The 27,392-nt window shown below is 43.7% G+C and overlaps 1 protein-coding gene across 1 annotated transcript; it reads right to left on the reverse strand.

Moving 5' to 3' along the window:
* Positions 1–1,424: 1,424 nt before the first annotated feature.
* col1a2 (collagen, type I, alpha 2) lies at positions 1,425–27,304 on the reverse strand. The gene is made up of 47 exons (XM_083646737.1): positions 27,233–27,304; positions 26,567–26,623; positions 24,269–24,313; positions 24,089–24,142; positions 23,824–23,877; positions 23,566–23,619; positions 23,400–23,453; positions 21,589–21,642; positions 21,125–21,169; positions 20,781–20,879; positions 20,418–20,471; positions 19,591–19,689; positions 18,993–19,037; positions 18,574–18,672; positions 16,106–16,159; positions 15,854–15,961; positions 15,667–15,720; positions 15,413–15,511; positions 15,181–15,234; positions 14,910–15,008; positions 14,707–14,760; positions 14,528–14,581; positions 14,306–14,359; positions 13,021–13,074; positions 12,849–12,893; positions 12,578–12,676; positions 12,259–12,366; positions 12,010–12,063; positions 11,841–11,894; positions 10,553–10,606; positions 10,376–10,429; positions 10,068–10,175; positions 9,569–9,622; positions 8,795–8,848; positions 7,886–8,047; positions 7,582–7,689; positions 6,817–6,924; positions 6,424–6,477; positions 6,184–6,291; positions 5,985–6,038; positions 5,726–5,833; positions 5,550–5,603; positions 5,001–5,108; positions 4,604–4,850; positions 4,295–4,479; positions 3,641–3,883; positions 1,425–2,890 (listed from the first exon to the last, which is right to left on the reverse strand). The coding sequence occupies exons 2-47, from the start codon at positions 26,567–26,569 to the stop codon at positions 2,744–2,746; spliced, it is 3,813 nt and encodes a 1,270-aa protein (XP_083502863.1). The 5' UTR covers positions 26,570–26,623; positions 27,233–27,304; the 3' UTR covers positions 1,425–2,743.
* Positions 27,305–27,392: the final 88 nt, after the last annotated feature.

The raw sequence follows: 27,392 nt of genomic DNA on the forward strand, positions 1-27,392 counted from the left end.
TGAATCTGTCACTATATAACTGTTCTATCATTCCTTTAAGAGAGTATACATTAAAGGACAGACAGAGAGACAGACACTGCTGAAATTATAGTATAGATAGAAGATAGATAGATAGATAGATAGATAGATAGATAGATAGAAGATAGTGAAGATCATGAAGTTTGATGATTAAAGTCCCCTTTTCGGCTACTCCATTTCTGTCAAGGCTGTAGTGTAGTACAACTGTGAAAAATAAGATGCAACACTGCCCTCTAGTGTTTGTAGGGAGTATTGGAGTTTACTTTTTTCTGTTTGCAATAATTGTCTGTATCTAAATCTAATGGTCTAACTACAAACAAGGGAATGGATGGAGCAACCAAAAAGGGCTCAAAGCTATGAAGAGAAAAATACTAATCAAATGTCAATCAAACAAACAAAACAGCAAGTCTAACAATAATAAAATCGAAATCGCTTGTTTGCTTGCATGTAATGTAAAGTATCATTTGTAACCTATTGCACTGTAATCTATTGTATTTCGCACAGCGTAATCTATTGTATCTATTGTATTTTGCACAGCGTAATATATTCTATTTTGCACAGCACTATTTTATTGTGATGCGTATGGTCCGAGAAGTATGCCTGTAAGGTTAATTAGTAAGTGTAGATGACTCTGTGACTACCTCAGGTTTTGTTTTATTTAGTTGTTTTGCTCTATCTTGGCTAGTGTTTGCACATGTGTCACCATTTAATGTGTCCTTAATGTATTGTCTGTGTGTGATGCAGATTTTGCCCCTCTAACCCAAGACAAATGTCTCCCATGGGAGACAAATGAAGTCAACCTTGACCTTGAACAAAAAACTACAGAATGGGCCTTTACTTGCTCCATTTGTACTCCCTCCAGACTAGAATTTTATGTTGTCTTGGTTAATGCCTTCTAGGGTCAAACATGCACTGATATTGCCTTCTATATTGACTATTGAGTCTTTGGCCCATATCCTGATTACTCGCCGAGGGTCAAATATGAGGACCGCTTCCAAATTTTGAGATTGCCATTTTTGACATTGCAACAAAAGAAAATATTGGTGCTTTTAAAGTGTGTAATTTGCTCTTCATTTTATTTATTTATTGGGGGGAGGGGTAAACTTCAGCCATCTCTCTTGGTTCTAGTGCATGTTGTTCTCTTGCTCTATGTTTTCCTTTTTCCTCATGTAGTGTTGGCCAATTATGCTGCAATTCACCCGAATGGAACCTCTTATTCTCTCAATACATTTCCCACTCCATTTTCATCCAACCAATTCAGCCCCACATTGTGTGGCCTTGTTTCTTCAGCAACACTGACAGGCTGCAGCTTTGCCATAACATTGTCATTTTTCAATACAGCATACGTTTCCATAATGGAGCTAACAAATAACTAGGTGCATGCATCACTGCAATACAAGCCGTGATCCAAATCACACCAATTTATTTGAATGCAAAAGCTGTATTATGCAAGAAAAAGCAACATCAGAGGATGCATATTTACAGGAAACAATGCAAGTTAGTAATCAGACATTGGCATGGACAGTGTAAACAGAAATGTACTGTACACAATAGTTGATGTACTGTTCAAAAAGCAAGAAAAGGGGGAGGGAGAAATCAAGATATTGGAGGTGCTTCCACAATATGAAGATGTTTCAAAGATGATAAAGTAAATCATCAGCCAAACTGAAGACTATTATAACCACAGTACAGTGACAGCTGGTAAACTCCAGCCTTCAATGGTGTCATTAAAACATGAAAGCACTTAAGTCAATGGTGTCATTAAAACATGAAAGCACTTAAGTCACCGAATAATGTGTTTTGGAACATGGGACATGCTTTATTTCAGAACTTTTCACAATTTATTTAAACATCTCACATATACAAAATAGGTACAATAGACTTTGTGGTGTCATTTTTTCTGAGAGAGAGAGAGGCCGCCGAAAAAAACCATTCAGAATTGGATGAAATATGTGCTGTCAGTATGAACACTGGTTGTGGGATTGAAGAGCAAAAAAACCTGAACAAAACAAAACAAAAAACAAAAACCTTCTAGACAAAACAAAAATTAAAACAACAAACCAAACAAAACCAGACAGACATCAGATTTAGGAACATTCCACCTGCTTAAAGTGGGGGAGTATCGGGGGGGACCTATGCAAGACTCCTCAAGGGTCAATACAAAGTAATACAGTAAAAAAGTGGTTCGCTCCACAGCTGCATATTAGCACCATAGATCCCTGCTTCAAGTAATTGAGTACCTTCCGATACGGGACAGAGCTTGAAGCATTGGAACAGCTGATAACATCTCGGTTGTGGACCCAGGTTTCGTCAATAGTATTTTCTTTACATACAGGCATGAGGTAGTTTAAACCTTTTTTTCATGGAAATTGTGGTTTTAAACCTCCTCTTTCGAAGATATACAAAGACCACAAAGTGATGCATACTTTCAGCGTTTTTATTGCACTTCTTTTATTTTTTTTACAAAAGGATGACATGATGTCCCACAACAAGGTGTTTTCCCGCGTCCCTTTTGGTGGCTGTATTAATTTGCATTGCACAAACGCTCCCACGTTCAGTCCGTTCACAGTCCTTTCCGATAGTTGCCCAGCTTAAGCAAGTGGATGTGCAGGGAGAAGTCAGCATTCAGTATAAAAAAAACAACACGGAAAGAAGGGCAGAGATTTTCTTTTTTTCTTTCTTTCTTTCTTTCTCTCTTTTGGGTGTTAATTTAACATGAGTCTATTTATTTGAAACAGACTGGGCCAATGTCCAAACCAAACTCCTGATCAGCTCCACCAATGTCCAAAGGTGCAATGTCGAGGATGGGCAGGCGAGAAGGTTTATTCGTTCTGTACTCAATCACTGTCTTGCTCCATTCGCCAGTGTGTCTCTGCGGTGGTGCAGGAGGAGAGGGAGAGAGCAAATGTCAGAATACTGCACTGTAGCAAAATGATACACATCACACAACAAGCCACTCTAAAAACAGGTTACTTTATTTAATCTAGACACTTCGAAAAAATAATCAATAAAATACATGTCTGCACCTGCAACGGCATTCATATCTCCCCAGCACTGGACAGAATTAGGTTATATTGACACATTCTATGACTGAACACATGTCTGTATCACCCAAATGATGCAATAACATCACTATCCACATATCGCCCGTCCACAACTGACCTCAACAACAGGCCAAAATCCCCCCCCCCACCACCAGCACACATCTGCAGCTGGACTGCATACATTACATTAACGTACCATAGCTGCTTCTCTCACCATTTTTACTCTATTCTTTTTATTGTATATTATTCTCTTTAACCTACATCATGCAGCTTTTGTATTGTAAATTCCTATTGATCACTCACTCAGGACCTTCTAATTAGTCTATATATTGTATTGGACACATTTCTTTGGATCTTTAGTCATGTTATCTTTTGATTTGTCTTCTGACTATTGATGTTGACTGTGACGCTGCATACTTACACTAAGTCAAATCCCTTGAATGTAATCCGATTACCTACTGTGGCCATAAAAGTGATTCTCATTCTCTCATTCATCCATAACTATCCGCTATTCTCTTGTTCGAAAGAGCAGATGTATACAGAGATGTGAGCAGAAACGAAGCCATGGAGCTACTCACAGTGCAGCCGTCCTCCAGCACGGAGAAGGTGAAGCGGCTGTTGCCCTCGGCCCGGAGCTCCACGTCGTTGGAGCCCTGGAGCAGCACAGCCTTCCTCAGGCTGCCGCTCTCGCCGTCCATGTAGGCCACGCTGTTCTTGCAGTGGTATGTGATGTTCTGGCTCGCCTGGTTGGACAGCAGGCGCATGAAAGCCAGCTGGGTGGCCATGCTCTGGGGGCTGAGGGTCTCATCGTTGTAGGCGAACTGTAGGGTGGTGGTTCAAGGAGAACAGGACTTTGAGTGAGGCTTGCAGAGGATATTTGGGTTTTGTTACAGTATTTGTCTGGTTCTGGTATCTACTTGTGAAGTTACACTTGACCAACTTGTTTACAGTGTAATGAGCTATTAAATCCCCTCTTAATGCAAATAAAGCTGAATCTAACTGGCTGGCCGATCATACCAGCCATCAGCAGTGTTGGGCAAGTTACTGAAAATTAGTAATTAAAACCCCAATTAATTGACTTACTACATTTGAAAAAGTAATTAGATTACTAGTTACTGCAAAAAGTAGTTTAAATACAGTTACTAGTTACTCCCAACACTGGCCATTGCCCTGTTTTTGATCGACCAATCGTACCACTGGTTTTAAGAATCTGCTTCCTGTCTGTGGCTCACCTCAGTGCCGCCGTTGATGGTCTCTCCAAACCAGACGTGCTTCTTGGCCTGGGTGCTTCTGAACCAGTTCTTCTGGGAGACGCTCTCGGGGTGGGCGTAGATGCAGGTCTCGCGGGTGGAGAAGTCGCAGAAGACCTTGATGGCGTCACTGTTGCAGCCCTGGTTGGGGTCGATAAAGTAGAATCCTAGAGGAGAGGAGGAGAGGAGAGGCTCAAAACAGGGCGAGAATAGAGTGATCTCACTCTCTTGGTCCTGCATGAAGTCTAGGTGAGAACCACCAATAGAAGTAAATAAATAGTCTAAACGTACCGCTGCTCCAGTCGGGGTGGCTGAGCTTGATGTCACGGCAGGTGCGGGCGGGGTTCTTCCTGGATCCCTCGGGGGTGAGCAGGTTCTCAATCTGAGTGTTGAGGGACTTGATGGTGGCATCGACCTCGTAGTCCTTGGCTCTCAGGGCGGGCTGGTCGGCTCTGTACTCATCGTATCCACCGGAGACGTCGTATCCACCACCAGCGGGGCCGGCAGGTCCGGGAAGACCGGGAGGTCCGGCTGGACCCTGAGGTCATGGATGCAGAGATGGGTAAGAAAATGGACTCGTATGCAGATCACTGGAACAGCTGGATCTTTGAAGTATCTCATTGAAGTCGGAGACAAAAAGGACCAAAGAGAGTGTATAAGGAGATGAAGACACTGTGGATGTACTCACAGAGGGTCCAACGTATCCAGGGGGTCCACGAGCACCAGGAGCGCCAATGTTACCATGGGCACCAGATCTGCCATCCTTACCAGGGGGTCCGTGGGGTCCAGCAGGTCCCTAAAGAGAAGATCAATGAGCAGGAAACTGTCAAATATTCGCTCGAATGTTGCTCGAATACTACTGAATGCTATTACAGGTTCAGGGTGTGACTCCCTTGCATCCCCCCATCCCATTGATTTTATTTTTTAACCGTCTTACCTGTTTTGTAGTGTCGTTTTTTTTTTTTTTTTTGTGTTTAAATGGACAATACAATTTTTAAATAACTAAAAAAAGGTAGTGCAGAATAAAGCAGTGAAAATGTGGGGAGTTATACATGCTTCATCATAAAACAGTGGAACAGTCCGAGGTAATTTGTCCGCTATGGTGTAGTAGTGTGAATCGCCCTGCTGACCTGAGATCAGTTTTGGTTAAGATTCAGAAGGAGAAAGGATAGCTTCTCTTGATACGGGGGAAGCAACCAGGAAGTGTATTGGCGTATTAAGAAGGTTTTCCACTCACTCTGGGTCCAGCGGGTCCAGATGCTCCAGCAGATCCAGAGTCACCAGAAGCTCCCTGTGGTGAGAGAATCACGCCAACAAATGACTTTTGAGACCGCTAACAGAGGTTTTCCAACACAGTAGTGGCAGATTATATAGGATTTTCCCTGAGTGCCATGAGTGTGTGCAGCCACTCACACCAGGTCCGGACATTCCCTGGAGACCAGCATGTCCACGCAGACCCTTCATGCCTCTCTCTCCCTTCTCTCCAGCACCTCCCTTCTCACCACGAGGTCCAGCAGGTCCCTAGTACAACACACACACACACACACACACACACACACACACACACACAGAGTCAGGAACATCATTTCACTACAGTAGAATGCTATATTTGAATGATCAGAATCAGAATCAGAATTGTAATGATTATATGCTTGTATAGTTTTATACTTACAGGGCCACCTCTTTGTCCAGCTTGTCCAGCGGGTCCACCAGCACCTCCGGGGCCCTACAGAGGAGAGACAAGAAGAAACAGAAGATGAAGGAAATGAGCCGAATGACGCTCGATGAGTGCAAATGTTACTGATTGTAAATGGTGATGAAAGCCTCACTGATTCTCAGTCCATCTTGAGCTGGTCAGTGGCAATACTTACAGTCTCTCCACGGTTTCCATGTCTGCCAACAGCTCCACTAGGTCCAGCAGGTCCAGGGGCTCCAGACATTCCCAGGGGACCGGCGGATCCAGGCTCACCACGGTCTCCCTGTGAGCATGGCGGCAAAGGGTGCAGGTTAGAGCATAGAACGTGTGTGTGTGTGTGTGTGTGTGTGTGTGTCTATCCTGTATACACACATGTATTTCTTTTGGTGGTTTAAGGTGCAAGAGAGGACAATACCTTGAATCCAGCAGTACCAGGACGGCCAGGGGGTCCATCGTTACCGGGGCTACCCTGTGGATGACACAGTCTTACTGTAACTTTATACCAGGCTACCAAACCATGCCAGGTAGGTGTAAGCAATGCAGCTTGGGCACGAGCAGGAATCGAGACTTTGTTTGACCTTACATTTGCCATGAGCATAAGGTGATGAACATACAAATTCAAGCATAGCAGAACAGGCCTTCTTAACCTAGAATCTAGGTTCTAGGTTATCTGTCTAGGACTAGATGATCTAGGTCCTACATCATCTAGTCCTAGGACTCCTAGACAGATACAGCAACTCCCTCCAGGTAGCATGAGTCACAGTTACAGGTCATTGACCTACTGTCAGTTGGCATGGTCAATCCTTACCTCACGTCCAGCCTCTCCCTGGGCTCCGGTCATACCAGGCATGCCAATGTTGCCAGAGGGACCACGGGGTCCGGGGGCACCAGTGGGTCCACCTCTACCAGCCTCTCCCTGTGTGTGCGTGTGTGGGGGGGGGGGGGCACAGAGGATCACTGCGTCAGATACAATGACTTCATATGTAGACCAGTTGACTAGAGTCCAAGTAACTTCTTTAGACATGCATGGGCCATGAACATAATATACAGTAGCTATTGTATCGTTGTCCATCTGGGAGATGATTATGTTCATTCAGACCAGCCTAACAAAATGGGGACAATGATGATAAAAGAAAAAGATGGAGCAATAGATATTGTTATATTGTGTGTAATCTTGAATGTATTGTTGATGCAGGTAAGTAAAGGAAGTCATGCATGTTTGATATTTTGAACAAGCCTTGTTCCAGAATTTCACATGTATTTCAGGTTTCTGAACATCTCACAGTTCATTGTGTCACAGTCTTTGTTGGTCCTGCACCTAAGTCTTCTCATTGGATTGAGTGTGCTCGCTATTGCTGAATCTGGACAACAGTTCATCGTCTGGACCAGTGAGATTCTACTGCCAGTACACATTTGGTCCATGATCTTTACGGATCTGTTTGACTTGACTTGATCTTATCTTGGCAACAATGTTGCAGATGAAGGCTTTCACATGCTCCACAGATTACTACACACATTCAAAAGGTGGTTGTGTTGGTGTGGTGTGGTAGTGATCACATGACCCTGGACTTACCAGAGCACCGGCACCACCGGGCACACCACGATCGCCTCTAGTTCCAGGCAGACCAACGAATCCCTGAGACCCGAGCACCCCCATAGGTCCAGCGGTACCAGGAGCACCCTAAACACACACACACACACACACAACACATACCGATGAGCTGGGGAGGGACATCCAGGGGTCTATACGAGCACAGTGCACATAGAAAATCAGGTGTGTTCATGAATTCTTGTTGGAAGTCATTACTGACTTCTGAATCTTTTTACTTAAAAAAAAACTTTTGTTATGAAATTTGTTAGCTGTTGTCCTGACTTACAGGGGGACCGGACTCTCCAGACTGTCCCTTGTCTCCAGCCAGACCTTGTGGTCCAACCATACCCTGCTCTCCAGAGGCGCCACCGGGGCCAACGTCACCACGGAGGCCACGAGGACCGTCCTTACCAGCTTGACCAGAGGGGCCGGGGGGTCCGACAATACCCTGTGAGGGGAAGATAGAGGAGGCTCAGGCTTCATGTCAAACATGATAGGGAAACTTGTGTACATGTATGATTGCGTGTGTGTGTCTGTGTATGTATGTGTGTGTGTGCGCACGTGTGCATGCATGCTGTGTTGGGGGGAACTACGTTAAAATAGTTTACCAAACAAAGACCAATCAAAAAATTAGCTTGTCAAACTGCAGAAAACATCACAAGAATACTATGAATATGTAGTTTGTAACAAACTACTGTAGTTTGTAACAAACTACTGTACCTAAACTACATGGTCCAAAGTAGTTAACTACTGAAAAATAATAGGTAAACTAGTAATTGAACTGCATGTAGTTAACTACGGTACCCCCAACACTGCGTGTGAGTGTGTGTGTGTGTGTGTGTGTGTGTGTGTGTGTGTGTGTGTGTGTGTGTGTGTGTGTGTGTGTGTGTGTGTGTGTGTGTGTGTGTGTGTGAACGAATGTATGAAACAAGAGTATTAGATGGTTCTGCTTCATTATCGCTCAATCTGAAGACATGATATGAGGCGCAGCATGGTGAGTAATGAATGATGAGAAGATGAAATTAATCTTAAAGAACAAATTATGAAGTTATTGATACTGTAATCCAATGTGTCCAGTGTATGTGTCTGTTTGTGTGTGTGTGTGTGTGTGTGTGTGTGTGTGTGTGTGTGTGTGTGTGTGTGTGTGTGTGTGTGTGTGTGCATTGATCACAGGAAATAGGAATTGAATACTCACAGCGGGACCACCAGCACCAACTCTGCCAGCAGCACCAGGGAAACCAGTCAGACCCTGATGTCAGAAACACGAAGTCAAAGGTTATACAGAGGTCGTGTGTGTGTGTTCTTGGCCATGGTGTGCAGACAGGAAAAAAGCCTGTTTTCCCCAAAAACACTAGAGAGTACACTTAAAGATTGTTCATTTGAATTGATGATAAGTGGATTTGATAGAGAAAGGCTACACTGTCTCTACCTTCATGACTGGTTGAAGTTTACATACAATTTCCACAGCTGTGCCAGTGGACTAAATGATCAAAGAGTCCAGTGTCCAACACTTTGTTACATCATTCTAAAAGCTCGCTCGCTCGTTTAAGGCCTGAATGAGAAGCAAAGAGGTCAGTTTGTTGCCTCAGCCTTCCAGAAAAAGTCTCTTTAGGCTTCACCCTTATGTCAAAAGTGTTTCCAATTCAGACAACAACAACTCCAGACCTTCAATTCCGATGACCAGATGTCCTTTTGGTAGCTTGAACTTGATGTGAAAGGGACAGTTTGGCATGCCTGACCATGCCAGTCTTGTGTGATACTGAGAAAATGTCTGTGTGTGTGTGTGTGTGTGTGTGTGTGTGTGTGTGTGTGTGTGTGTGTGTGTGTGTTTGTTGTTGTTGTTGTTGTTGTTGTTGTTGTTGTTGTTGTTGTTGTTGTTGTTGTTGTTGTTGTTGTGGTGTGTGTTGTTGGCAAGTTACATAGTTTGTGGATAAGTGTAATTGTGAATGAATTATGGATCAGTCCTTACAGAGGGGCCGCCGTCACCACGAGCACCAGGGGGTCCAGCAGGACCGGAAGCACCCTAGATAAACAGAGAAAGATGGTTCAAATCAGGCAACTTCATGATGGCACATTGCAGTTCAAATAGTACCCCATTTCTTATCTCATCATCATCTGTTATCCCAATGCTATATCAAGGCAATGCTAACACTAGGCCCAAAACTACATGTCATTCCAACGTGAATGCTGCTTAAATCAAACAGTGAGTCTCACTATTCTCTCAAACCTATCCCAGTGTGGGCAGATGTGCCACATGAGAAAAGAGGGCTCGCAACACAGATTTCTTCTGCTCCCACAAACATTTAATTGTCTATTAAATGTTGTCTGTCTCATTGATTTTCTGTTATATACAGTTTAGCTCAGCACCAATATAGCTGGATGTGCGAAAGTTCCTCTATACTCCCAGATGTGCCACCTGGCCATGCCAGTGTGTGTGTGTGTGTGTATCCAGTGTGAAGGGTACTAACAGAAGGTCCAGACTGTCCAGCGGGGCCGGCAGGGCCAGCGTTGCCAACATCTCCCTTTCCTCCGCCAGGTCCTCGCTCTCCTCTTATTCCAACCTGACCATCAGGACCCTGTAGGGAGGGACAGCAAGGGGGGTGGGTCAGTACCTGGGCATGTGTGTGTGTATGTGTGCACGCGCGTGTGTGTGTGTGTGTGTGTGTGTGTGTGTGTGTGCGTGCGTCTGTGTGTGTGCGTTAGTGATGTCCTAGTGCTTGGACAGCATGTGTGTATGGTATACTGTATACGAAAGTGTTTGGCTGTGTGGACTCACAGGGGGTCCAGCGAATCCGGGGGCACCAGCGGGTCCAACCTCTCCACGCTCTCCCTGTGGACAGCAAGCAGCAGGTGTTAAGATCAACCTCTGACATTAAAGTCTTTGGATCTTTTTTTGGAGTGAAAATGGTAGTGGGTGATGATCATTAGTATGAAATGAGTCCGGACTACTTACAGAGCCTCCACGAGCTCCAGCGGGACCAGAAGGTCCGAAAGAACCAGTCTCTCCCTGCAGAGGGAACAGTGATAGAGGATTGTCAGAGCGTGTGACATCAGAACTGAGTCATGACACGTTCACTGGCTTCACACGGAGAGCAGCAATCATGTGAATCCATGACTTCCATCCATTCATCCATCCATCTACTGATCTATCATCCTTCCATCCAAAGCCAGCACTGTATAACATGTCAGTGTCATAGAATATAAACAAATATTCATATTCTGTTGATGATTGATCATCCATTTCAGTTAGACTTGCAACGATTAGTCAATTAATTGATTAGTCGATCAATTAGTCGGCAACAATTTTTTAAATAATTGATGATTCATTTAGACTAACTTTTAAGAAAATAATAATAATTATCTCGTTCCAGCTTCTTAAAAGTGAATATTTTCTGGTTTCTTTAGTCTTCTATGACTAAACTGAATATCTTTGCGTTGTGGACTGTTGGTCAGAACAAAAAATAAGACATTTGAGGACTTATCATCTTGGGCTTTAGGGGAAAATTCATTGACATATTTCACCATTTTATAGACTTTAGTTGAGAAAATAATCAACATATTAATCGATAATGAAAATAATCGTTAGTGGCAGCCCTAATTTCAGTCGACATTCAGTTTCAAAACATTGTCAGTTGTATGGTGAATATTTCAAATGAAAATCCTCCCTAAGCAGCCAGGAAAATGTAATCTACTGCTATGAAGCTAACTCTATCAAATGCCATTTAAATATTTAGCGTCCGTTATTCACAGAAAAGACTAAAATATATAACATGTATTAAAGTTGTCTATTTGTTTGCTGCATTTATTCATCACCATTGTTACCTTAATCAGAGCTGGAGTCGGGCTGTTGATGTAGTACTATGAAATGGCCAGTAAGTGGCGGTGCTGAGGTTATAGCTTCAGAAACAATAGTAGATACAATGGTAGATAGGGGGCAATTGTAAATTCCGCTACAGGGGAATGGGAGGGCCAGCATAGTGGGCTTGATCAACAAGGAAGTGAATGTATGGCAAGTTGGCAACAAAAACAAAAACAAGAAAACATGTGCAGCTGGTTTCCTATTGTAGGTCACTGGCTCGGAAGTCCCTCCGCCATCTTGGATAACGCAAGGGGCAGCCATTTTTAAGACGTAGCAATGACCCCACGACATTTACCATTAGTCACCCGCTACATCCTAATAACCTACATTCTGGTTTTTCCTGGTTATTTGTTTTTGGTGCTGAGTTGTAACATCGACTTACCTTGTCACCATTAGCACCAGAGGGTCCAGGGGGTCCACCAGGTCCAGGCATTCCCTAGAAACAGACAGGAGATCACATTTAGTGCAGGATTGTGATTGGTAGAGTCAATCTACTACCAGGAATGTCTACAATTTGTATATCAGGTGCATGAAGGAGGAGAGACACTTACACGGGCACCATCTCTGCCAAAGTTGCCGTCGGGGCCTTTGTGTCCACCCTCTCCCTGTGGGAGAGAGAGGGAGAGACATTCTCATCAATGGAAAGTTTATTTGGTGGTATACTGTAGGAAGGTTTTGACAGATTCAAACAAAGAGCTACATCTCCAAGAGGAATGGACTACAGATCGACAGACAGCATGTCACTTCCCATAGTAAGTCTGTGCGTCTGATATTGCAGCTAGTAGATTTTAGGCACATACCTTCTCTCCCTTGCCTCCAGGAGTACCACCGGCTCCACGCTCACCGGGCATACCGCCGGGTCCCTGGTGTCCGGCAGCACCGGCAACTCCAACATTACCAGGCTCTCCCTGCAAACACACACAACAAAGAATGGTTCCGCTTTGTGCTAAACCGCAAGCAACATGACGCACGTATTTAATTTATTCGGCACAGATGTGATGTCAATTAACACAAACACACACAAACACATTATATTTTCTCCTCTATGTGTGTGGGTAAAAAACTATTTTTTAGTTCCGACTGTATCTGCCACTGGGTGCAGTCGCAGCATCGTCTTACCTTGCCACCATCGGGGCCAGGGGCTCCAGCAGGTCCACGGGATCCAATGGGTCCCTGAGGTCCAGAAGATCCGGCAGCACCGGGGTTACCACGCTCTCCCTGGAGGAACACACACAGGGGTAATTAGTGTCTATGGCTACTGGGTTGGACATTTTGTTGAAATTGAATGCAAAAATCTGGGAGACATCTTGGAAATAAAGTAGTATTGGCAGCTACATATATTAGCACCATATCTGTAAAGAAAGGGGTGTGGATAGACAGGTGTTCCTACCTTGACACCACCAGCTCCAGAAACTCCCTGGTCTCCGGGGATACCCTATAGTGACATGAATGGTTGGTTAGAGATGCAATGTTAATCCTCCAATTCCATGCTATTAAAAATAGTAGAGATAATCTACAATGATTTCACTGTACAACATTGTAGACCTCGGTGTGTTACTTACTCTGTCTCCGGGCTTGCCACCCTCTCCGCCAGGTCCAGCGGGTCCAGGCAGACCCTATGGATATCAAGCCGAAACATCAGCAACAATGACATAAATACCATTTCTATGTATTGTACTACCGGTACTATCATGAAACATATACTCTACAGGTAATAGATTTCAAATGTTGTTGTTTTCTACTGGTTTTGTTTTGTTGTAATATGTTTAATTTATATCCAATTCTGTAGTTGATAAGAACATTTAATAAAAATAATTTTGAAAGATTTCAAATGTTCTCCTGGTGTTGATATTGTATAATAATTTATTATTATTATTATTATTATTATTATTATTATTATTTCAGATTTCCCCGCATTTTCTCCCCAATTGATTTTTGCCAATTTTCTCCCCTGTTGCCCCGGTCGCAGCTCCACCCTCTGCCGACCTGGGGAGAGCCGAGATTAGCACCATGCTTCCTCCGACACATGCGCAGTCGCCAGCAGCTTCTTTTCACCTGACAGGGGGAGCTTCACCGGCAGAACGTAGCACGTGGGATGATCACGCTATTCCCACCAGTTCCCTCCCAACCTGACCAGGTGCCCCGATGACCAGAGGAGGCACTAGTGCCCAATCCGGCTTCCCACCCACAGACACAATCGTGCCTGTATGGATGCCCGACCAAGCCGGAGGTAACATGGGGGTGCAAACCTGCGACCCTCGTGTTGGTAGGCAGGGAATCTACTGCTATACTACCCGGATCCCCGGTGTTGATATTGTTCTGATTAGAGCACTTCCTCTTTCACCAGAGCAGTTGTGGATTATGTGTATATTATTTATTTATTTATTTATTTATTTATTTATTTATTTATTTATTTATTTATTTATTATTTCTCAGCTGTGTCACTTCCTGTAATGAGCAGGCTGTGACTGACTGAATTCAATTCAGCAAGCAGCCACCAGGTTCAGCACTCAAGCTGGGTGGAGTCTGAGAATATGATCAGTGCAGTAGACACATCTTACAAATTAAAATCTTTCCCCTCCATTTGGGCTTTGATGCCTCTCTTGCTGGGACTAATATGTTGTAATGTTTTTTCATGTTTTTATGTTCTTACAGTGAATGGCTTTTTAATCCTCTGACAACAACAAAACTGACAACTGAAAACTGATAACACTGCACTGAATGGCAAAATTATGCATGTCAAATTTGCATGTGAGCAGGAATAGGGTAGAACAACGCCAGAGGATGACATTCCCTTGGATTCAAAATGTTCTAAATTGTGTATTGTAACAGATGGCAAATTCAAACCTGGAAGCCAGGAGCTCCATGCGCTCCCTGCTCTCCCTTCTCACCAGCATTACCCTGTAGGGAGACAAAGAGAAGATGATCACTGTTGACATAGAGCATCGCTGATGGCATATTGTCGGTTGTCTCCCATGTGATTCAGCAGATGTGTCGGTAAAAGGGGAGCTACCAATAACCAAGGGAGACATTCTAGCTTCCAAAGGTCATATACAGAGAGATACTTACAACAATTCCACCGGGGCCAGTGGCTCCATTGTTGCCATCAGCTCCAGGGGCGCCCTGCACAGAGAGACAGGCACAATGACATGTAGCAGTGACAAAATGATGTTTTCTATGTCTTTAACAATCTTTATTATGTTGTAATATACAGTGTAAATACTTGCTGCATATCATTTGAGACTTACTCTCAGTCCGGTGGCGCCAGTGGCGCCCTTGTCTCCGGGCTTGCCACCCTCACCCTGAAGAAGAGATAAGAAGAAGAAGAAGAATAAGAAGAGAGAAGATGGGTTAGGCACGCAAAACAATGCAGATTTCCTTTACTCCAGGATAAGACTAAATAAGGTCCCAGGAGATAATCTCTCCAAGACCTGGTCTTGCTTCTACTTACTGAGGGTCCCTTGGGGCCGGGGAAGCCGATGTTTCCGGGCTGGCCTCTGGGTCCAGTGGGGCCGGGAGGACCAGTGCGGCCATCTTGACCAGCGGGACCCTGGAGGAGGAAACAGGAAGTAGAGCGTCTCATTACATCACATGATCACAAGTATCTTTTGAGTCAAAGGTGAGATGACGAATAATGGCTTTTGAAAGGTTCAGTATAATATAATAAAATATAATAAATTAACGCAATATAATTAGTTATAATTAAATTAAAGTATACTCACAGATGCTCCCTCCTTTCCTAGGGGTCCAGAGCTTCCGGGGCTTCCTGGGAGACCCTGAATAGATGAAGTACTTGTCAGTCATTCATCTGTTAGTGCTACTGCTACCTATCTCTCCTACCTCCGCTTTTTAAAGTCAACAGCGAAAGTTCATTAGATCTCTATAGGAGGTCTAGCTATATTCATATTTCCCTGATCGACGGTTCAAAAAAATACAGCTGATCACAAGACTCACTCTGGGGCCGGTCAGACCGGGCTCGCCAGCGCGGCCAGCATCTCCGGGGGCTCCACGAGCTCCCGATGGGCCAGAGGCACCGCGGTTCCCTGGCATGCCCTGAGAGAGAGAGAGACGAAGAGGGGGAAGAGGAGGGACAAGAGGAGGAAGTATCAGCATGTGACTGTTCACTAAAGGAGACCCATGTAAACATTTATTTTACGTATGATTTCACTGTAATTACAAATGTCATATTATTTTTTGCGAAAACTTACAATGGGACCAGTTCTTCCCTCAGATCCAGGCAGACCACGGGTGCCAGAAGCACCCTATAGGAGACACACATTGCATTAGAGGATGATCTGAACAACTCCGGTGTGTGTGTGTGTGTGTGTGTGTGTGTGTGTGTGTGTGTGTAGATCTGGATGTGTGTGATGCAGGTGGGCCGGCGCTGGTACTCACTCTCCCTCCACGGAGGCCAGCGAGGCCGGTGGCACCGAGCTCGCCAGTGGGTCCTCTCTTGCCCTCCTCACCCTGAGGTCCGGGGCCTCCCTGAGGTCCAGAGTGTCCCTGGGGGAGGCGACAGAGAAGTTTAAGGGCATCGTATGACGCTATACATAATGTAATGTAATGTAATGTAATGTAATGTAATGTATATGGCATAATATGATCACGCCACACACAGAGCGTCGTATTTTAATGGTCAATACTTACGGGCTCTCCCTTGGGACCACCGTCTCCCTTCACACCCTGGGCACCAGGATCTCCCTAAAACAGATAGAGGTCAACAGAGGATGAATGATGGATCAAACTGTCTGTGTGTAATGAATGTGTGTATGAGTGTGTGACTTGCATGGCTTTGTTCCACACAAGTGTATCCTTGCCTACATCACAGTGTATCCTTGCCTACATCAGAGTGTATCCTTGCCTACATCAGAGTGTATCCTTGCCTACATCAGAGTGTATCCTTGCCTACATCACAGTGTATCCTTGCCTACATCACAGTGTATCCTTGCCTACATCAGAGTGTATCCTTGCCTACATCAGAGTGTATCCTTGCCTACATCACAGTGTATCCTTGCCTACATCAGAGTGTATCCTTGCCTACATCAGAGTGTATCCTTGCCTACATCAGAGTGTATCCTTGCCTACATCACAGTGTATCCTCCTTGCCTACATCAGAGTGTATCCTTGCCTACATCACAGTGTATCCTTGCCTACATCACAGTGTATCCTTGCCTACATCAGAGTGTATCCTTGCCTACATCAGAGTGTAACCTTGCCTACATCACAGTGTATCCTTGCCTACATCAGAGTGTATCCTTGGCTACATCACAGTGTATCCTTGCCTACATCACAGTGTATCCTTGCCTACATCAGAGTGTATCCTTGCCTACATCACAGTGTATCCTTGCCTACATCACAGTGTATCCTTGCCTACATCAGAGTGTATTCTTGCCTACCTCAGAGTGTATCCTTGCCTACATCAGAGTGTATCCTTGGCTACATCAGAGTGTATCCTTGCCTACATCAGAGTGTATTCTTGCCTACATCACAGTGTATTCTTGCCTACATCAGAGTGTATCCTTGCCTACATCAGAGTGTATCCTTGCCTACATCACAGTGTATCCTTGCCTACATCAGAGTGTATCCTTGCCTACATCAGAGTGTATCCTTGCCTACATCACAGTGTATCCTTGCCTACATCAGAGTGTATTCTTGCCTACCTCAGAGTGTATCCTTGCCTACATCAGAGTGTATCCTTGGCTACATCAGAGTGTATTCTTGCCTACATCACAGTGTATTCTTGCCTACCTCAGAGTGTATCCTTGCCTACATCACAGTGTATTCTTGCCTACATCAGAGTGTATCCTTGCCTACATCAGAGTGTATCCTTGCCTACATCACAGTGTATCCTTGCCTATATCAGAGTGTATCCTTGCCTACATCAGAGTGTATCCTTGCCTACATCACAGTGTATCCTTGCCTACATCAGAGTGTATTCTTGCCTACCTCAGAGTGTATCCTTGCCTACATCAGAGTGTATTCTTGCCTACATCAGAGTGTATTCTTGCCTACCTCAGAGTGTATCCTTGCCTACATCACAGTGTATCCTTGCCTACATCAGAGTGTATTCTTGCCTACCTCAGAGTGTATCCTTGCCTACATCAGAGTGTATCCTTGGCTACATCAGAGTGTATCCTTGGCTACATCACAGTGTATCCTTGCCTACACAGTGTATCCTTGGCTACATTAGAGTGTATCCTTGCCTACATCACAGTATCCTTGCCTACATCAGAGTGTATCCTTGGCTACATCAGAGTGTATTCTTGCCTACATCACAGTGTATCCTTGCCTACATCACAGTGTATCCTTGCCTACACCACAGTGTATCCTTGCCTACATCACAGTGTATCCTTGCCTACATCAGAGTGTATCCTTGCCTACATCACAGTGTATCCTTGCCTACATCACAGTGTATCCTTGCCTACATCACAGTGTATCCTTGCCTACATCAGAGTGTATCCTTGGCTACATCAGAGTGTATCCTTGCCTACATCACAGTGTATCCTTGCCTACATCAGAGTGTATCCTTGCCTACATCACAGTGTATCCTTGCCTACATCAGAGTGTATCGTTGCCTACATCAGAGTGTATCCTTGCCTACATCAGAGTGTATTCTTGCCTACATCACAGTGTATTCTTGCCTACATCACAGTGTATTCTTGCCTACATCACAGTGTATGGTATATAGGGCTAGGTTTAAAAAAAAGCTATATATTGATATCAAATCGATATATTCATTTGAAGGAACTGATTTCGATTCATAAATCCCAATATCGATCTTTTAATATATTGCCTTTTCCCATGGATGCTTGAAGCTTTAACCCCGTTAGACTGGCATGGTTTGGTTCTTAGCGCAACGAGATATCGTAAACATGAATATTCGTAATAATACACCAGGTTAGAGGGTTCCTTGTACAATTTACAGTATTAGTTCTTTTAGAATGTCTTTCATATCCAAGCTAAATTGTTATTGCAACTGAAATATCGATACCGAATCGTATCGTATCGAATCAAATGGGGAATGGAATCGACTCGGGACCTTATGTATCAAAATCGTATGGAGTGGGGAAATCAGTGGTGATACTCAGCCCTAATGGTGGACAAAGTGTACTCACAGCCAAGCCTCTGGCTCCAGCAGAACCCTGGGGACCCTGGGATCCAGATCCTCCTCTGGGTCCGGGGAAGCCGGGGCCTCCAGAAACACCGGGGGTACCCTGCATGTCAGGACACAGGTGGGTCACCATCACAACAGCCTCACTTCATGTTCAGTGTGAGTCTTGATTCACTGTCTCTTGCTTTTATAAAGATCATGTAGGCCTATTGTTTGAGAGAAGTCATATTCAAATAAATTGAAGAAATATGGGTAAGGCGCTATTGTTCTCATTATATATAATTATATATAATCTATGTGTGTGTAGGATGGGCTTTACTGTAACTGTTGATGGCCAATAGCCTGATTACTGTAACCTCTATAATGTGACCCTAAATGACCTTGGACCTCATGCATCTCATGTCTGATAACCATTCTACTTACAGCAGCTCCCTTGGCTCCATTGATTCCATTAACACCAGGGTTACCCTATAGGGGAAAGAACAAGGAAACAAGATCTTATCAAGACAAATACACATTTACAAATTGAAGACTGCAAAAGGTATGCAAGCAATCCTGTTTAGAAGATTAAACAATAACAAAATTGAAGAATCAAATATAATTACATAAGAAATATGTATTTCTGGGCCATTTGTGCTTTGATATCATAACTGTCATATTGCATTATAATGTGACGTGTGATAATATCACCAAAATAATGCTAACTGCTTTGGCATGATTTGCAACAGCTTAGCTTCCAAGGACATCCAAATGGGCCATAATAATAAGCAGATTAAGTGGGTTAAAATTCTGTTTAATGGATTTACATTTTTGGAATTGATCGATTGATCAAACAACACAACAAATTGGATTGACTCAAAAGTAGGAAACTTGTTCATGTTGCTATCTAGGCAGACTAAATCAAACACTCAAGGCAATAAACAATTTTATCGTAGTAAATAACAGAAACTAATACTAAGGATTGTCCCAGGCCCGATCACAAATGACAGAAGGGTGTTTGGTGTGATCTTTGTATACTCACAGGGGGACCAACGGGGCCAACAGCGCCATTGGGTCCGGGCTCTCCTCTCCCTCCCTGAGGTCCAGATGGACCATTGGATCCAGCAGCTCCAAGCTCTCCCTGTCACAGACCAGACACATCCACAGTCACACACTGTCAGCACCATCGCATCGGTGCCTGCTGTCTAGCAGTGGTACAATGGCAGAAGCTTTGACGAAGCAAACGATATATCAGTAAAATAGAGTTGTTTTGGTATGTATTGAAGTGATCAAATATTAGTTTATAGGTGAGTGGTTCAAATATGATATTTTAAAATCAAAATTAACAGATCGGTGTTGCAGTAATTGGAAAATGTGTTAGCAATTCCCTTGGGGATATTATACAATGAACCAACTAGAGGACAACTATTGATGGTAACACTTTACAATAAGGATACATTAATTAACGGTTAGTTAATGCTTAATAATGCACAATAAGCATTAACTAACCCTTAGTTAATGTTTATTAACTAACTCGTAATATACCCTAACCATAACCATGAACTAACCCTAAACTATTAAATAATGTATGAATTAATACTTAGTTAACATGAACACCATTAGTAAATGATTACTAACCACATTAGTTAACTGTTAATTAGCCCTTAATTAATGTACCCATATTGTAAAGTGTAACCCTACTGATGAATGCAAGGTGATTGGCTAATTTTAGAATACATCTCTATGAAAGATGCACACTGCTCTGTCCACATGTTCACGAGAATCATTTTGTGACTCTAGATAAAACCTCTCTAAAATGCAATGTTGTTGAAGGAGAGGGGGAGCTGCAGGAAGTGACATCACGCCTACCTTGGGGCCAGGAGCGCCGGGGAAACCTGGGGGACCAGCAGCACCAAGAGGACCCTGGGGAGAACAGCAGATATGATGTCAGAGATGCATCACAGGGGCCACATGAAGGTTGAAAGTCTACATGGGTTCTGATCCGGGTACTATTCTACATAATATACAGTCAAAATGTTGTGATGTACCTATCCTGAAGAACCATCCTCATCTAAAAACTTTAGGTTGAACTAACTGCAGATCATTTTTCACACTACATCAGAATGAGACAGGAGCCTCAAACAGTACGACAAACAACAAACAACAAAACAGCCTTTAGATTCAATTCAAGGGGCCTCAGGTCAAAAAGGGGTTTGAAGGGTCAGGACTCACAGAAGGCCCGGAGGGTCCAACGTTGCCATCAGCACCACGAGCACCAGCGGGGCCAGAGGGGCCAGCACGACCTCTCTCACCAGGCATACCACGAGATCCCTGCAGGGAACGCACACAGAACACACACCGTGATCAGCAAGCTAGCAAGTCATCAGAGCACAGCGTTCATCCTGTCATCCATCCGGCAAATAGCAAACAACAGACAAGCTTCTTAGATTTGTCTTTGTGCATCTGTATAGAATACTATAATCTCATAGGTGTCTAAGCAAGTCATCAGCTATAGTGATTCATTTGCGAATCTCCTCGAAATACTGCGCGTGCTTTTGATTTGATCAAAAACTTACAGCCAGTCCAGGGGTTCCAGCAGCTCCATGGGCACCAGTCTCACCCTATAGGAGAGGCAGGAGAAAGTGGGTCAGTGTGACGAGGTATCTTGGGTGAAGCAATTTAAGGTCAGACGTCAATATCATCATGGCTAAGACGTTTGGGAATGACTGAAGTAAAAACCCAGACAAAATACAGTGGTTGGAATATTCCATTAATTACAGTATGGTAATACAGTAGAGAAACTTTCCTTATGTTAACTAAGTTTCAAGATTCAAGATTTGTTGTCGTTGCAGAAACTATGTTACTTGAAGTAACAGTTCTTGAACCAAAAATCAGTCAATAAAAACCACTGTGCATCCCTGATTTCTAGTGAACAGGATTTGATCAAAAATGGTCGTGTGACTGTGGGAAACCGGGATCACATGAATCAACTTGTTGGAAACATCTGACCTCATGAAGAGGTTGGATGGTGCCACCTTACCTTGGCACCAGCACCACCAGCCTCTCCCTTGCGTCCATCCAGACCAGTGTAACCCTGAAACACAGAGAGAAAGAGAGAGAGAGTGAGAGAGAGAGACATTAGAGGACAACAGACATCACATGACATGACAGCCACTAAACTACAACCTGCGGAGATAAGGGGAAAATACATCTTAAATAGTGATCGCATTAGGGACAGCGAGGCAGTGGGGATCCATGCTGGATGATCCATGCTCCATGGGCATTTGGAGCAGTGGTGGCCCAATGGTTAGAGAAGCGAGCTTGTGACTGGAAGGTCATCGGTTCAATCCCCAGGACAGGCAGGATCAATCTGGGTGGGGAAAGTAAAAAGGCAGCGCCTGCCCCTCCCTCATTACCACCACTGAGGTGCCCTTGAGCAAGGCCCTTAACCCCAACCGCTCCAGTGGAGCTGTTCAGTGGCCAGCAGATCAGAATGTGATTGTACTGGTCAGCTTCCAGGTGTGAATGTGTGTGTGAATGTGAACAGGGTGCTCCTGAAAAAGAGAGCATTGCTCACAGTGAGACTCCCCTGAATAAAGGTAAAAAGAAAATGTGGAAGAAGTTTACTTCTTTGACTTCTATGATTAAAAATGCATATGGGAGAGGAGAGGAGTGTCATGTGGGAGGCAATTGGTGTCCTCCAGTGTTGTAGACTTGAGTCTGAGAGTCCGGGACACATTTTCAGTAGTCTCTCAAGCCAGACTGTCTCTTCTACATTCTGCGAATGCACCATTAGACAGTCTGTAATTCATGCCCACAAAACATGGACAAAGGAAGTTGGGGGGGGGGGGGGGGGGCTAACGTTTCTCACCGCAGGAAGTTCGAACCGATGCAGGTGATTGGAGAAATACGAGCCTTTAGGCGGGACATCCGGGACATCCCCCTATCATCGAGTTTCCCTTTCCGTTTTGACCAAGTTTTCCCAGCTCGACGTGCAGACGTTTAGGCGAAAGCATTACCAACCATCTGTTTTAAGAGACTACATTTTCAGGACTCGACTTGGACTTGAGCAACGACGACTCGGACTTGGACTCAAGCATTAATCCATTCAGAATCAGAAGACGAGGACTTGTTAATTGATTGGCATAAGATATAAAATATATATTGATACCATGACATTATTCAATTTCGTGCAAGGGCAGGCACGCGTGTTCCACCTAGGTGTGGATTCATTCTCATGTTGTGGAATCGACTCAAACTCGACTCAGACTCTGCTTTGGCGACTCAGACTTGTACTCGGACTCGAACAGTGGGGACTCGAGACTCGGCTCGGACTCGAGATATAGTGACTTGACTTCAAGTGTGTACAGTGTCCTCAACGGTGGTTTCACAGCAGCAACAAGGCATGTCCACATTCCAAAGCAGCCACTCCATGCCCCTACTTTGGATATGAAAGTGCATGAAAGGTGGCAGCAGTAAGGGATGTTCCCATCCGTCTGTGCAGTCATGTGCACCAATTGCTTTGAGTCTTTTAAAGAGTCGATTCCAGTGCTTTGATTGATAAGTTATCAAAGGGAACAGGGACAAAGTGGCATTAGGCCACTTCCTTTTCCTTCACTCCTCAGGAAACAGGAAGTACAGTAGGTGCTCGAAGTGTAGTCCATCCATACACAGGAGAATGTGGCTGCTACAAATCGCTCCCAGCGGTGTTCACTATGGCGCACTGTTCCAAAAACATTTTAGTCCAAGTGTTTTTTCTTTTATATCTCTTCTTCCATGTCACTGGGGCCCAGGTGTGTGTGCAGGAGAGAGCAGGTCAGGTGGTCTGTTCAGGAAAACGTCAACACTCACTCTGTGTCCCTTCATTCCAGGAAGTCCGGGGGTTCCGGGGAATCCACGAGCGCCCTGCAAGTCAACACAAAGACACGCGATTACTAAGACACTCCCCCTTTACAGTATGCCTCACTTCCTTCTTGTGTGTCACTTCCTGTTTGGTGTTTTGGTGGCTATCTCTCACCTGAGAGCCGGGGACTCCTCTGTCTCCGGGCTTGCCAGGTCTGCCGTTGTTACCCTGTGTGTCAACAAAGACATTCACGATATTCAAGTTACAATCAACTATAACCACAACTCCAATAAGTCTCAGTTACAGGCCTGAAAATAGTCAAGAATTTGCTATTTTTCTTGCAGATGGCAAGAAGAATACGCATATTCTCTTGTTAAGGTAACTGAAGAAAAGCGTTGCAAAGGTATTTTAGAAGTGCAAATGTTTACTTACATCCTCACCAGCTTTGCCAGCGGGGCCAGGGGGTCCACGAGCACCAAAGGCGCCCTGGAGGAAGAAAACCAATGAAGAGCGTTTAGAGATCTCACAAATGACAAATCATTCAAATCATCAAGTCGGCATCACCCGAGTGCGTCTGAATGATCGGATCAACTACAGCATCACCCGAGTGGGTCTGAATAATCGGATCAACTACGGCTCCTAAAGAACCCAAGTTCTATTCAGTAATTATTATGGGCGTTATGGAGGATAATCTTACAGTCTGTCCAGGCTCTCCAGGCTCACCAGCGTGTCCAGTGTGTCCCTGAGGTCCCTGTTGAGGAAGGAAACACACAGCAATCAATCAGGATACAGACAACATGGCAACTACACCATAAGAGTCTATTGATTGGACAGTTTATGGGAGGATAAATACTGTATGCAATGTGTGTGTACTTACAGGGGGTCCAGAAGCTCCGGGGGGGCCTCTAGATCCCATCAAACCCTGAATAGGAGAAATAACCACTGAGTTAGCAGCTCTCAACCATCAGTCATCAATCATCAATCATCAATGCATCATAAGAGAATTACTTTAATTTAGGGGTTTCACAGACTAAAACCACTAGTGGACACTGTGCATCATAGTCGACTAAACGTTCATCTGTGGTTTCAGGAATAAACAATATAAATAAATACATTTAACATAGATTTGTTTGAATAATCATTTTCTACATTTATGTTGTTGCTGCAGTCAAACAGTCGGTATTTCCAGCTCAGACAAGTTGCTGGAGGTTTAGCGCCTCGTTTGTAAACAGCCTCTCAGAGCCAATCGAGGACTATGTCACATACTGTACCCCCAGGCTGCTCCCACGTAGTTAACCCTTTACTGGCTGTTTTGGAGATTTTTTGGGCGAGAATTGATCATTTCTATTGGGTGAAAAAATATGATTTATCTACTGTGACTTGTCAACTAGTCGACGACTGTTTGAGAGTAGTCGATGACTACTAAAATGCAGTAGTCATGAATGCCCTACTTTGTTGTAGTGACAGGGATCAAGAATCAAACTTAGCAAGCTTGGAAAGAACAACGTATAGAATCAGAAATCAAACATTTGAATATTTGAAATTGTGGAATAAATGGATTAATTATGTGGATCACAATTGAAGGATTCAGCCTTTGAAGAATTAACATTTTTGTGTGTGTATGGGTGCTGTATACAGATGTGCATGTATATATACAGATGCAGCAATCTTCAATTGGCATCTAGGCAGCCCTACCTGAAATATATCGACCCTAACCTAGCAGAGACACTGACTATTGGATACCTCAACCGAAGTGATACTGCCATCTGAGTACTGCCTTTTGCCTTGTACATCTAATTTAATTTAATTTATTTTATCGTATTTGCATTCATCTGCCCATCCTTTTCTTCATGGTTGTCCACATCTATGTCTCTGTGAAATGTTTAAGCTGCCCTGTCTTTTTGTTTTTGTTTTTTATCTTTGTCGTTGTCTTGTCTTGTAAAATTTAAAATTGAATAAAAATATTATTGAAAAAAAAAAATTGGCATCTAGGCCAGGGGGTTTCAAAGTCTGAGACAGTGTGGGCCTCCCCTTGTTTCGCTCAATTCCTGAATGCCTCTGATTATTTTGTTTGACCCCTAGACACTCAACAATTGAGCCAAGATAGAGTGATATTGCTGTGTGGCATACTTCAGATTGAATACAGCAAATAGTCTATGATAATTGTCTGTCTGGAGGCATTATTTGAACTATCTATTGAACCAAATGTGATCTCCTTTTGATAACTAATGTAATAACGTGTGCAATATTTTTCACTTCCATTCACTGAGCCCCTGAAACTGTTTGGAGCCTCCCTGGGGAGGCCCGCCTCCCACTTTGAGAGCCTCTGGTCTGCCAGCCAAGATCCGTGGCAGATTAAACACAGATAAAACAGAAACTTAACTTAATATAGTTTAACTTAACTTAACTTAAGCTTAAGTTAATTTAACATAACATAACATAACATAACATAACATAACATAACATAACATAACATAACATAACATAACATAACATAACATAACAACATAAGCCAATTCAACCTTTTAGTAAACAGTATAGATATCATCTTTGGTATAGCTGGCTGGGAGCCGACAGGCCTTCGGCGGGGAGCACCAACTGAAGATTGCCACTGTAAGTATGTATGCGTATATGTATGTGTACTGTCTATATGTATGTATGTGTTATAAGCCTACTTATTCTTTTCTCATTATCTATAAATTCGACTTAATTATGATTGTTGTTGTTGTTTTTTTGTTGTTATTATTATTATTTATTTTCTTCAACTATAAAATATATAAATATTGTAAGAATGCTATAAGTATGAACAATATGATAATGTAAGCAAATTTAAATGTATGTAAACGCTTGCACTCTTGCAATACGTATATTTAAAATAAATCAAGCTTGGTTAAACTGATACAAGAGTATGAACCAATTATTAATGCATAGGTAGAGATTGAAAGCAAAAAGAGAAAGGTTGACAGCCCATGTCCAGTAGAGTCAGTCAGCATCATGACTTGACTGTAAAGGTCAATGGTAGAATACTACTGCTGTGAAACACACCTGTCCAAGCGGTGTGGTTTGACATGGACCAGTGTAGCTGTGTGTGTGTGTGTGTGTGTGTGTGTGCGCACGTGCGTGCGTGCGAGCGAGCGTGCGCGTGTGTGTGAGTGAGAAAGAGAGAGACCCTCACCATGGGTCCAGGGCCGGCGTCAGGTCCTTTAGAGCCATCATACTGAGCAGCAAAATTCTGTGAAACAGCAAAAAAAGAACATTAGAATATGTATAATTATGATAATTATATTTCAGTATAATTAGACAGAATGTGCATTGACCCAATTCAAATAAATAGCCAACAGTCCCATGCTAGGTTATGTGCATGACTACAGTAATCAGCCATGAGAAAGGCCGAAAGAGTCTTAAACTGCAGCAGGGCATACTGCCTTTTTTCTAAGGATTTATAGACTTCAAAGAGTATCAACCATCCTGAATGCAATGATTTAGCTTTCAGAAGGTCACAGGGTCAAATGGGTACAGGTCAAAAGGTCAAAGGTCACACGGTAATGACAGCATTAAGGAGGCAATGAGGGTAACAGGGGTTATGGAATAAAACAGGAATGTGCTTTATGGGACCAGCCAGTATGACACAGCTGCAGGAGTGAGTATGAACACTGCCATGAAGTTAAATGTGGGTCAAATGTACATATTTTACCGGTTATTCTGAACTTGGTTTCATTTGCAACATTGGAGCAATAATGACACATCATACAACTCCAAATTTGTCAAATTTGCATTTGGACCAAGTTTGAGATAGATGGAGCCATGCTGGTTATTTTGCGAGTAAAAACAGTGGACTTACTCCTCCAAGGCCAGGGGGACCAGGGGGGCCAGCGGGGCCAGGCAGTCCGTTTTTGCCGTCTCTTCCGTTTGGGCCCTGAGGACCCTGTAAAAGATGGATCATGTCATCAATAAACATTATTGTTGAGTGAACAGCTATTGTGTGGGTAGAGATGCTACTG

The sequence above is a fragment of the Poromitra crassiceps genome (genome assembly GCF_964638095.1).
Source record: "Poromitra crassiceps genome assembly, chromosome: 11".
Classification (NCBI taxonomy): Eukaryota; Metazoa; Chordata; class Actinopteri; order Beryciformes; family Melamphaidae; genus Poromitra; species Poromitra crassiceps.